The sequence below is a fragment of the Eupeodes corollae genome, chromosome 1, assembly GCF_945859685.1.
Source record: "Eupeodes corollae chromosome 1, idEupCoro1.1, whole genome shotgun sequence".
NCBI classification, from domain to species: domain Eukaryota; kingdom Metazoa; phylum Arthropoda; class Insecta; order Diptera; family Syrphidae; genus Eupeodes; species Eupeodes corollae.
In genome coordinates, this window is record NC_079147.1 from 82,100,252 (window position 1) to 82,114,091 (window position 13,840).

General features: G+C 35.0%; 1 protein-coding gene across 3 annotated transcripts; it reads left to right on the forward strand.

Annotated features, from left to right (window-relative positions):
- The first annotated feature begins 6,934 nt into the window (after positions 1–6,934).
- Positions 6,935–10,394, forward strand: LOC129940518 (uncharacterized). 3 transcript variants are annotated; one of them, XR_008780698.1, is made up of 5 exons: positions 6,935–9,031; positions 9,102–9,583; positions 9,885–10,005; positions 10,077–10,261; positions 10,325–10,394. XR_008780698.1 is itself a non-coding variant. In XM_056048883.1 (3 exons), exons 1-3 carry the CDS (start codon positions 9,134–9,136, stop codon positions 10,094–10,096), a joined length of 591 nt encoding a protein of 196 aa, XP_055904858.1. In that variant the 5' UTR covers positions 6,935–9,133; the 3' UTR covers positions 10,097–10,394. The 3 variants fall into 3 exon arrangements, 1 of the variants encoding a protein (XP_055904858.1); XR_008780697.1 differs by having other exon boundaries at positions 6,935–9,583; XM_056048883.1 differs by having other exon boundaries at positions 6,935–9,583; positions 10,077–10,394.
- The last annotated feature ends 3,446 nt before the right edge of the window (positions 10,395–13,840 follow it).

Genomic DNA, 13,840 nt, shown 5'->3' on the forward strand with positions numbered 1-13,840 from the left:
ATGCAGCCCTACAGCCCCATACTATAACTCCTCCACCACCGTGTTTTACTGTCTAAATCGGATTTAAGGCACCCCCTGGCTTTTGCCATACTTTACCTAAACGTGGATTCGTCTGAAAAAAATACCTTTCGCCAAAAGACCGGAGTCTCATTTCCGTACTGTTTTGCAAACGAAATCTTCTTTTTTCTATATTAACCTCACTGATTAACGGCTTCTTTCTAGGTACACGAGAATTAAATCCGGCTTCAAAAATGGCTCGTCGCACAGTTTCAGGATGATATATTTTATTATTGTACTTTTCAAGCTATCCACTTATCTTGGTCGCACTTATTAATGGATATCGGGCTACCAAGTGCTTGATTTTTGCATCAAAAACTACACAGAACATTTGAAAGATCTAGCTCAAACATTTGCTTCGCGTAAACTGCATGAGCAACTATCTTAAAAGTTTGCCAATTGTATCGTGACTTTTGTGAAAGAGAATTCAAGAGCTTGACGTAATTATTTTTTTAAATTATTTATTTATGACAAAATGTTTACTCTCTTATTATTGAAACAAGAAACAAATGTTAATCTGCTAAATTAAGTTAAAAATGTGAAATTTTGGATTACTTACTTGCTTACTTAAGGTGGCGCTACAGTCCTGTGTGAACTAGGGCCTCACCCAACAAACTTCTCCATCTAGCTCGGTCCCTAGCTAGATTGTTACGGTAAATTTTACCGCAACAAAAACCAGCCTTTGGCTTTTTTCTTTTCCCTAGTTATGGCTGCAAAATATCGGCAAAATTGAGCTCTGCACTATTCTTTCAAGCACGATGTTAAAAATAGAACATGACAGCGCATCTGTTAAGTTGCTTCCAACCTTTATGGAGAAGCGTGAATTCTCCATGGTCATCCTGCACAAACGGACGAGTTTGACAGGGATGCCAAAACTAGACATGGCTCTATACAGCTCGTCCCTGTATATGCTGTCATATGCGACCTTGAAATAGATGAAAAGATGGTGGGTGTCGATTTGGTGTTCTTGGGTTTTTTTTCAGGATCTGCCGTAATGTGAATATTTGATCAACTGTGGACTTTCCTGTTGTTGACGATGGGCTTAAGACGTTCACATATTACGGCAGAGAAGATTTTATAGGCGATGTTAAGTAGACTGATTCCTCTATAGTTGGTGCAGTTTATAGGGTCTCCTTTTTTCACGATCGGGCAAACAATACTGAGGTTCCATTCATCGGGCTTGTTTTCTTCCGACCATATCTTGCAGATAAGTTGGTGAATGCTCCCAACCAACTTATCTCCACCTGCTTTAAAGAGCTCGGCATTCAAGCCATTTGCTCCAGCGGTTGTATTAGACTTCAGCTTAGATATGGCAATCTTTGCTTCGTCTAAGTCGGGAGGACGGGATTGTTGGCCTTCGTCGTCTATGTTGAATGGATCATCCTGCCTGACAGCGGAATTCGGTTCGTCGTCGCCGTTATTCGACCGCAAGCTTCTCATGCTCTCTCTTTTTCCTTCTGAGAAGTCGGCGTTCCTGTCGCCTCTTCTGCTCATAGAGCTCATGAGCAGCTCTCGTCCTTTTATGCAGCGCCGCTTTGCGTGCCTGTTGTTTGGCTGCATTTGCCTGCCGACATTTCTCATCAAACCAGGGGTTCCTTTTTGGTGGCTGTTTGAAACCCAGCACATCAGAGGCGGCTTCTCTGATTGTATCTTGGCAATGTTGCCACTGGCGTTCGATACATTGTGTTGGTGGCAGAGAACTTTGAGAGAGGTTACTTGTAACTCGGTCGGAAAAGGATTTGGCGATTGTAGCCGTTCGACGTTGTACCTTCTCCCAGCACCTCCCTGTTTTGCCTTGGGTCTGGAAATCCGAAGTGCTACCTTGGCTACTAGGTAGTGGTCCGAGTCGCTGTTAGCTCCTCGGAAAGTTCGTACATCCATAATGCTGGAAGCGTGTCTGGCGTCGATCGCAATATATTCAATATGGTTGACGGTAGATTGATCTGGAGAAGTCCAAGTTCCTTTGTGGATGTTGAGGTGTGGAAAACGCGTACTGGCTACTATGACGTTTCGCCCCGCAGCAAAATCTATGAGCCTGAATCCGTTGTCGGAAGTGTTGTCGTGCAGGCTGATCTTCCCGATTATTCCACCAAAGATGTCTTCCCTTCCTAGCTTGGCATTAAAATCGCCCAGGACTATTTTAATATCGTAGCTAGGGCACTGCTCATATGTTTTGTCTAAGAGCTCGAAGAACATATCTTTGGTGTTGTCATCTTTCTCTTCTGTGGGGGCGTGCGCGCATATCAGGCTAATGTTGCCGAATTTAGCCTTGATGCGTATGGTCATGAGGCGGTCATTGATGCACCTATAGCTCAAGACTTCTTGCTTAAGTCTGGCTTCAATGACGAAGCCGCATCCAAATAAGCGCTGTTGGTTTTCGTGGTAGCAGTCAACATAGTAAATATCGCAGTTTTTCATCCTCTTTTTGCCCGGCATATCCCATCGTATTTCCTGGATGGCGGTGATATCTGCTTTATATCGTTCTAGGGCCTCCGCTAATTCTTCGGCCGCACGTGGTCTGTTAAGGGACCTAACATTCCACGTGCATATCCGAAGTTCGTTGTCCTTTATTCGTTTGCGTTGGTTGTCAACAGTAAAACCGTCCGTATCCGAGGCTTGTTGGTGCTTCGCAACTATGAAAGCTTTTACGTGGCCAGGAAGTCACCCCGACGCACAACCTCCAACCTGGAGGGCCAGATCCTAAGTATAACTCCAAGGATGGGGAGCCGGATAAAAACCGCTCCTTACAGGCCTGGGCTTCGAGTAAGTCGAAGAAGCCCTATAAGGTGTTCACTAAGTAGTTCGACCTTACTGGAACTGTAGACCCGATGTTCACCGCGGGGAGGAGAGAGTAGGAGTTGATAGACAGAGGTGGGTTTTGAGAAAAACCTGTGGACGCTTGTGTCCTCTTGAATGCACATGTCTACCACAAGAACAGATTGCGGTACGTATTATGTTTTTATTATATGTTCCCACTTTTCAAAAGCGTTTAAATACGCGATATCTTCTACGTGGCAAGCAACCATATAAACGGTGATATATATTAACATGAAGATGAATAACGAAACCAAATATCTTCAAAATTGGATGATAGCCATTTGAGGGGTTTTCAATCCTCATATAAGAAACTTAGTCACTCGTTAAAAGGATTTGAACTGCTCTCATAATAAAATTATTATGGAGTCATTGGCGAACGTGTGTGTTGTGCCGATGCCGCCACCGCCGGCCGCCGCCGTAGAGTTTGTTAAGTATGTATAAAAATGACGAGGGCTACGGCGACGATGACGATGAGCACAAAAAATCTAACCACCCAACAATTGTGCGACAGTTGTGTACACCTATTAGTTGCCGCAGCGACTACAGCCGCCAACCGCCAACGATTCCGCCAACAACACTTTTTCCGTGGTCTATCATAGTTTTAAATTTTTGTTGTTTGTTCTCTAAAGCTCCAGCTTCGAGTCTTGGTTTCGGTTCGATTTCCGGATATGACAAACGTGTGTATTCAGACATCATGGGGAGACAAAGGGCGCCAATCGGTGCTTGTTTGTTGCATACGCTACAATAACAAGTTGCTAAAATATTTGGGGGAAATATCAATGGCACAGCACACAAAGTTGGCGGCGACGACGGACGACCGCGTCGGCAGCAGTGGAGTGGCGACACAAAAACTATGACACCATCACCATTGCCACGGCTCTATGATGATGCCAGAGGCGACGGCAACTACGACGACTTCCAGACCTCCATATTATGCCACACCATACCATACCATAGACTGTTTCAATTTTTCTATGATGAATAAAAATCAGGAGCACTAAGGAGCCACCACATCACCAACCAAACCACATTTAGTTGTTTTTTCTATTCGTAGTTCGTACTCGTACTTGTGTCATTTTTTGTTGTTATTTCTATTCTCTTCGCTGAGACAGGGCGCGTGTTTGTTAAGCTGCCTCTGCCTGCATCCGATTGTCTCCCCATTGCGGCACCCGCTTTAGCACACTCCCTGGACAGCCAGGAACCAGATTGGTTTCATCTTTTATTGGAGGATGATATATGACCAAGTCATAGTCATAGTCATAGTCATAGAGCTGCGAAAGTAAATACATATTCGAGTTCCCATTTAGTTATTCAAATTGATATTCATCTTTGACGATTGGCGTCAAGGAGTAGGTCAGAGTCAGAATCAGAAGACAGAGATGAAGATGAAGAGTAATTGACTTATTGTATTGTTGCTGTTGAATCTGTTGGTTTATCCTTGTTCTTGTTTGTTCAATGGCGATTTATTGCTTATTTAGATCTATGACTTTGAGTCATGTTAACGAAACGACATTTTTATATTGTTCTTATTTAATATAAACATATTTTATTGTTGTGTATAATAAAGGAATGAGTTGAACGGTTTTTAGAGAAATTAATTCTTATTAGGGACGGATATTAAAAAAAGCTCTTTAATTATTGCATCGTCAGTGAATGTAATAAAGGGTGCCCTAATCATAACTTACAATTACCCTGGTTACAAGAGAAGATCGAGGAATCGAATCGAATAGAGATTTCGATCCAGGACCCATGTTCTGTAACTGGGTCGAGTATTTTCGCAGTCGATTAGAGGTGGAACGAAAAATTTCATCGTTTCTCTATATTGGAAAATGAACTGTGTCTACACTGAACCAAAAAAATACATAAAATAAATGAATTTGTGCATTAAATCAATGAAAAAATTCGTGGGAAATCAGCCAACGTATAAATTTATTAAATTTAAGAATCTTTTTAAGAACGAATTCATAAGGGAATGAATCTTTCTTAAAAAGTAAGAACAAGTTCTTAAATTTTTTGAATTCTGTTTTGTGTTCTGTTCTGTACTAGAATACACTCCAGACATTGAAGTATGTTGAGAAGGATTTTCGGATGCTGACTGGGCTAGTGACTCAGATGACAGAAAATCAACTACAGGTTATCTCTTTAAATACCAAGGAGGACCTATTTAGTGGAATGCAAAGAAACAACCTACTGTCGCTCTTTCCACCACAGAGGCTAAGTATATGGCTTTAGCCTCAACAGAAGCACTGTCGCTTCAATCTTTATTGGGAGAACTAATTAATTGGAATCAAGAACTTATATTGCAATGTGATAACAAGAGTGCAATAAACATATCTAAAAACAACGTTTATCACGCAAAGCACATCGATATAAGGCATCATTTCATTGCCTGCTGATGTTCTAACCAAAGGACTCCCTGCTACAAAAAATAACAACTGTTGTACTCTCATTGGTACAAAAATATACAAATCTAGTGGGGGTGTTGAAAGTTGAGATTTGATACTTTGTTTTTAAATACTTAGTTTATTTTAACGTTATAAAATTGTACTAATTTTTATATATTTAATGAATTTTAAGACATCACGTTAGAGACTGCTGAGTTTGTCGTAGTATGTGACTTTCTCCAGTGCAGTCCACCATACTGCAACCCCGTACATAAGTATTGGTGAAATGACCGACGTGTATAGCCAATAGGTTATGCCAGGTTGAAAAACACATTTGCTTCCTATGGCTTTCTTGCAAGTGAAAAAAGCTACTGTAGCTTTCTTAACTCGTTCCTGAATATTAGGTTTCCAATTTAATTTTTTTCTAATATCAGACCAAGATATTTGGCTTCATTGGTAAAAATGAGTGGTACACCTTTTATTGATTTATTGAAGAAACTACAATTACTGGGATCTTGTATTTCCGTGTAAAAAGGACGAGGTCCGTTTTTTGAGGATTATCTCAGTGTATTAGGGTGTTCTCCTGTGACGGCGATAACAACATCAGCGACATACGCAACCACTTTGTAGCCTTCCCTTTCAAGGGATATTAGCAGTTCGTTAACCACTATGTTCCAAAGGAGAGGGGACAGAACACCACCTTTCGGAGTGCCTCTACCGTTAGACATTTTCGTACAAAAATTCCCCATTTTAGAGTTAATGATCCTGATTTTTAGCATTAGATTAATCAACTCACAGAGTGGGTATTCGACGTTTAGGGTCGTCATAGCAGAAGTGATAGCGGATGTGTCAACGTCGCCCTCGATATCCAGGAAGGCAACATTCCTTTTGCTCAAGGGAGTATTCAATAGTTCTTACCAGAGTGTGCAACGTTGTTTATACCGATTTCCCTTTCCAGTAAGCTTGCTAAGATATTGATAGTCTCTTATCAATGCTATTACGTACATATATATCAATCAATCGTTCCAGAGTTTTGAGAATGAATGATGATAGGCTAATAGGTCTTAGATCTTTAGGGTTGGCATGGGAGCATTTGCCTGCCTTGCACTGAAAATAATATTTTTCGTAAAAATATGAAATTGCTAACGTTAACTGCATTTTCGGTGGTTTAACGAAAGTTTTAATTGGTTCAACGAACAATTTCATAATTTCGTAATATGAAAGTTTCATCATATAACGAAAACGCGTCATCAAAAAATTTCCCTATCTAAAAGATAGTTTTAGAAATTTTATTAACGTTTTCATCATTCTATGAAAAATTTCCATTGTGAAATCTACGAAAACTTTCATCAAAGCATGTAAATAAATTGATTTTACGAAAACTTACCATAAAGTGATTAAGATCCTACACCACTTCATGATATTTTTCATTCTTTAATGAAACTTCATCAAGTTATGGAAATTATTCATCTATTGATTAAAACCTTACATAAATTTAAGGAAATCTACATAAGATAATGAAAATAATTTGTTGGTTAATTCAAATTTTTCGTTAATTGATTAAAAAACTTCATCATATTATGAAGAAATTTCGTAGCTTGATGAAATTTTCCATTTACTAACTTGTTTTTTTATGAAATAAAATTACGACAATATTCATCAAGTTATGAAAATAAATCATTGCTTTATGAATGTGAAGTTTAAATTTTACATTGATTGATGAAAAATTTCATCAACTCATGTAACTAAATCCTTGCTTAATGAAAATGTTCATCAACTTATGAAAAAAAAAAGTTGGCTTTCGAAAATTTTACATTCACTGATGAAAAATTATTACATTTTGACATGAAGAAAATAACACTCCAGGGCTGTAGCTTAAAGGCCCGAAATGTAATAGTGGTATTGAAACCTCGAAAATATTGGAATTTATACCTACATGCCCCTATACATGATTGAAATTATGGCTCAATTAATATCAACACTTACATCATACGCGAGGTTTTTTTGTGAAATTGAAATTGCTGCTCTCTATTCAGTAACTACTTGGGAAGTACCAACAATTAGTTTGCAAGAAACAAATGTAATTTCATTTCTTAAATGGTTAGTGAAGTGAGTAAGTTTTACATCGGACTTCACTTGTACTAATATTGGGAAACGAAAAACATCGCATACGACTGTTCCTAACGACTATAGTCGAATACGAGTCAAAAGTACGAGTTGCAGAATATGGGTGATTATTGCGAAAACATTGTGGACGAACTACACCAAACAATTACATTCGTATATTTAACACCTATGTAAAGAAATCTGAGGTTATAATTCAAAATGATTAAAAAACTTTGTAATTTTTTCTTGTGGGGCTCCTGAAGGATTCACTCATGTATATAATTTCTTTTCATAGCCGCTCTTGTTTTGTTACAGACGCATTTTAATTTTCTTGAAATTACGAAAAACTTTATGAATTTATGAAAAAAAATTGTTGTTTAATGAAATTCAACATCAACTAACGAAAAACTACATCAGCATATAACAAAAAAATTGTAGCCTTATGAAGTTTATAATAAAATAATGAAAATCTTCATAAATTTATGAAAATAAATTGTTGTTTTATGAAATTTTACATCGTTTTACGAAGAACTACATCAACTTATGAAAATAAATCGTTGCCTTATGAAAAATTACATAAAATAATTGCGGAAAAAGGTTGTTAATGTTTGGTGCTTTGGTCTGCAGTCTGTGATAAGTTTTGGTGAGTGTCGGATGTGCTTTGCATTTTTTCCTTTTTTGTCGTGAAAATGTATATATGTACATATAAATTTTAAATTAAATAACAAAAAAAATTTATTTCAAAAGGCAGAAGTGTTAGTTCAATTAAAATAATATAAATGTGTCAATTACAGGAAATTAATACGGGCTTACATACATAATAAAACCAAATTAAGCACCCTCATTGGTCAAAAACGAATTTTACCTTCAGTAAATATCAGGTATGTACATAAATAAATCAAAAGTTTTCTTTAAATCTCTACTGAAAAGGTGAACTATACAATCTTAGACAAAATTTGTTTTATGACTTCTGTTCCCATTTTTGAAACTCAAGTTTGTATCGTTTTTAATAGAAAAAGTCAGTAATTTTACGCCTCGGAACAAATTCTTTCAAAAGTATTCAATATTATTATCTCCATACCTACATACATTCAAGAAATTCCACATTTCTTGGCCTACGATATAAAACCTGATATCTTGGGAGAGTTCACTATATTGAATTTTAATGATCTCGTGGGGCCACCATTAAATTGTATAAAAACATCAAAGGGGAGAACCATGATCAAGATTAAGGAATATTTTTCTGTAAATATCTTAAACAAAAATTGGTTTGTTTCAGTTTTTAAAAGTCAAGAAATCTTTCCACCACAATCAAAATGAACCAAACATTTGAAAATGACAAACAACACAATCAACTTAATTTCTCAAATACCTCAAGCAACCTTAATATTTTGTCTAATGAATCCATTCAAGAAGTTAACTTATGTGCTCTACAATTAAGTTTTGACCAAATGATAAACCAACCAAATAACCAAGATCAAGAACAACTTAATTTCAGTAGTATCAACTCAGAAAGCGTATCATTGACTGGGTTTCCAAGTAACTTGCAGGACAATATTAGTATGACCATTACTAATAATACTTTGACAGAGAGCAACGACAAAGAAAATGAGTTAAGGCAACTTCTCACAAGCTGGAACTTATTTATTTGGTGAATCAATTTATAGGTAAAACACATTTCAACAATCTATTTTAATAATTTCGATAGTAATACTAATGTTTTTTTGTTTTATAAAGAACAAAAAATATTCGTTAATGTATTAAAGGTCATGAAAACGAGACATATTTACTTGTACTTAAAAAATTTGGAGGACGGAGATAAAATTATCTTTGAGCATATGTTGGAACAGTGGAGGGAATCTATCGGACTTCCTATTGAAAAAGATCCCATGAACAGTAGTTTTTACTCGGAAAAATCTATGACACCAACTCAATCTCCAAGCACCAGCAGACAATCATCTCCATACCCAAATCCTTCCAGTCAAGGAGAGGAATACGAAAAACAGTTTGTAAACATCTCAATGATCTTAAACAATACAGCAAGAAGACAGTTTTTAGTCAACCATTACAATTCTTGCCAAAAGTTTGGTGAGGAACAAAGAAAAATGCTGATAAATACAATTGTATCTTATTTTGAGGAGAACCATGCCGTTTTCACCTTCAGGGATAGCCGTAGGATCGAAAAGGAGATCGTTGAAAGATTCCCCACTGAAAATCTTGTAAGTCACACTTTATATTTTACAATTTCAACAGTTTTTTATTTTAAACACATTAAAGAAACTGAAATCAGTTAAAACTTAATTAAAAAGTCGCACGAATACTCTTACTATATTTTATAGGGATCGTATCGGAATCCCGGTTTTTGAAATCCTGAAATCCCGAAAAAAAAAGTTTTAAAAACCCGTCTGATAAAATACTGCTTAAAAATCGGGATTATAAAAAAGCGGGATATCGTACTAAACCCCTTTTTATATTCTAAGGTTTATTTATTTGTCTAATGTATTTTGTAATAATTTCCAGGAATACTACCGAACGTCATCCAGAGGGCGAATATACAACAAATTTTCGAATAACAAGAAGTCGTTTCGCCTATCTGGAAGTCCTTGTTTTTTAGAACCGGAAGGAAACAATCCAGTACTTGGTAATTTCATTTTAATTACATACATATTTATCAATATAATTTTAAAGATATGTTTTATTTTAATTATAAAGATTCTGAATCAAACGCTTAGGAAATAATTAGATCAATCAAGTTCGATAACCTGACAGCGGAAGAGTTTGATAGGTATTGGCAGGCTTGCACAAACTACCGTCTTAATGAAATACAAGCTTGTAGTTCAACGGCTGAGGCCTTAGAAAAGTGGCCATATTATAAAAAGCCTCTTGGTTTTCGACTGGTAATACAAAATGAAAATCATATTTTCATTGACTTTTTAATAAAGTTATTTTATTAAATATAGATTGATATGGACTTTAAAGTTCTTCACTGTTGGACAACTGGGAAGCACAAAGAACAAAGATTGCTTTGTTTTTAACAAAGGATCAAAACTTAAAGGACTCGATTCGGATATCAATCATCCATCTTCGGACGTTTATTATACTGTATGAGTATAATAAACGCCCGAAGATGGATGATTGAATCGCGTCGCGTTATAAAAACAAATTTAAAAGTTGTGAGATTTATTGTTTATTTCAAAATAAAATAAAAACCAAATAATAAATATAAAATTAAGATTTAATTGTTCATTTTCATTTTTATCTTTCATTTTTATTTTTCGTTTTTTTTTTTATAAATATTTATATCATCATTTTTATCTTTCGTTTTTATTTTTCGTTTTTTCTTTATATTTGAAGTAATTATGTACATAATGTATGTAAATGTACATGTATTAATGTTAAATTTAGTTTTAATGTTAGAATTATCAAAATAAGAATTATCAAAATAAAAAAAAAGATCTTTAAAAAATAAACAATATTTGTTTTTGTTTTTGTGGAAAAAGTCAATTGTTATTAATGTCAATGGTTTCTAGGTCGTCTTTTTTGCTTCTTATTTTTTTAGGTAAACCACTTTTTAAAACGGTAAGTAATATAACGGTAAGTAATATATCATCTAATTTATTTACTTTAAAGTGTCCTTTTACTATTCAAAATAGCAGAGGCACCAGTCAAAAAATTGGGAAGAAAATAAGCTGAGTCTTATATTCTTCTCAAATTTTGTACTTGTGTTTCTACTTTGTGGGATGGTTTAAGGTCACTTTGATCTACAAAAAACTCATGATTCAAAGAAAATTTTCGTTAACTAATGAATAATTTAACATTAATTTGTGAATACAAAATTCATAATTTAACGAAAAATCTCATTAGCTTACGAATGTCATTTCGTTGATTTATGAATAAAATTCATGCATTAACAAAAAATTTCATTAGGTAACGAATGTTTTTTCGTTAATTTATAAAAATGATTCATGAATTAATGAAAAATGTCATTAGATTACGAATGATTTTTCGTTCATTTATGAAAATAATTCATAAATTAACGACAAAATTTCATTAATTAACGAATGTGTTTTCTTCCATTTATGAAAAAAAATTCATACATTAACAAAAAATTTCATTAGCTAACGAATATTTTTCCGTTGATTAATGAATATAATTCATGAACTAACAAAAAATGTAATCAGCTAACGAATGTTTTTTCGTTGATTTATGAAAAAAATGCATGCAATAACAACAAATTTCACTAGCTAATGAATGTTTTTTCACGTATTTATGAAAAAAGTTCATGAATTAACCAAAAATTTCATTAGCTAATGAATATTTTTACGTTGATTTATGAAAATATTCATGTTTGAATCAAAAATGTCGTAAGGTAACGAATGTATTTTACGAAGAAAATTAATTGATTAAACGAAATTATCATCAATCTATGAAAACCTTTTGTAAATTGATGTAAAATTACGTTGTTCACTGAAATTTCTGAATTTAAAGACTTTCGTAAATGCTACGAAATATTTCATGCTTTGATGAAGCACTTGATCAGTGTATGAAAGCCATTTCGTTGAGACAATTAAGTTTTTCATCGGCTCAATTTTAATTAAAATTTAATTGTCCCAACGAAGTTTTTCGTTACATTTACGTAAGGATTTGGTTCAGTGTGGGAATGAAAACTACCTTTACTTCTCTCCATCGCTGAGGTATATAGACCAGATATAGTTATATCGATTGTAAGTGGGGCTCTCAATCGAAGACAGTTCTGTGGACGTGCACAGCCGTTTTACCTATTTTGTCTTATGGATCCATTGTGTGGTGGCCTGCTCTTAACAAGAATCACAATATCAAGAAACTAAAACAGGTTCAAAAAATAACTAGCCTCAGCACTACAGGGCCCTTCAATCCTGCCCAACAGATGCGTTAAATGTTATTCTGCACATCCTACCAATAGCCCTACATCTTAAATATTTAGTATTGTGCAGCGCGCTGAGGCTTAAAGAATAAAAGTGTTGGCTTCCAGACCCTATGGGCATGGCAACACTAACGAACTAATTTCAGAGGATAACTTTGCGGTGGCTACCGGTTACTGCACCCTTGCCTTAGTAAAGATTTTAAAGTCATCTTTCTTGCCAAAAAGGTTTTGGAGTGTGGTTACGAAAGACTTCTATAGCACTATCTTTACTGGCGGGTCAAGTCTTTTCGGCTACCTAATAGTGCCAGTGTATTTCAAGCTCAATTAATAACAATCAGAGAAGTATGCAAAATAGTAAAATCAAACCCAAACTAAAATAGAAACACGGCTACCGGCACTGACAGCCAGGCGATTTGTATGGCATCAATTCAGCGACAACATCCTAGGGCCTGATTATGGGATTCGCCACGAATCGTTTTGCTATCAAGTTTGCATGTTTCAAGTATTGCCTTCACTTTCGCCTTCTTCGTTTTGAATTCGACCAATTAGCTAATTTGAAATGGAATAATGTTTGTTGACGAGTTAAAATCCGACAGCTTTTTTTTGTTTATTAATATTCACTGTTCGATTTCGTGGATTTTGATTGTAATTATATAAAAATATGAGTTAACTTTATTTTAATTTTCTTGTAATTTATCCACAATAAAACATAAAATTTAAAAATTTATTCAAGGAACGATAAAAACAAACAAATCGACATCAATTCTTGACTTTCGTGGAGTTTATGAAGAAAAACCAAAAGTGTCAAATCACTGAAAAATCATATGAAATACTGGCCGAGTCGAATTTGAAAACAATCCGCCGCGAACCTCATAATCAGGTCCCCGTTTACTGTTCCAACAATTTCGGGATGTACTATCCAGCCTCCACATCAACATCAACATCAACATTTTGTTTGGATCATTTTTGCGGCATCATTTTTCTGACAGAATCTAACCGCAGCTGGAACAGCTTAACGAACTGTACTATATCCAGGAAGATAATATGGCCTACCTATAACAAAAAAACAATCTATCGAACATGTAGACGCAGACATGATATAGCCAACGGTCAATGCAATATGTACCGGACAGAAGTATTCCTAACAATACTTACTGCCTTAGCTGCGGAGACTACCATTAAAGTTAAACTGTGATTCACTTTCTTCGTAAATGTCCTGTCCTGTCCAGTTCTAGAATGTTAAGCTTCGGAAGTGTATTCCTTAAAGAGCTTTATGAATTTCCCGAGATGAAAATCAAGGACCTTATTTCATTTCTGAACGTCATAATATTTCTTTTTATCTTAGGTCAAATGAATTTATGGTACCAGATTTTAAGAAATGTTCATACAATTTAAGAATTATTTCTTAAACTTTTTATTTTTTCTTTTAAGAAATGCTCATAAAAATCATGAATTATTTCTTTAATTTAATGTTTTTTTCCATAAATTTCGAAAAAAAATCAATTAAATGTTTCCTAAAATTTATATTCAATTAAATTTATGAAATAAATCATTAAATATATACGAATTATTT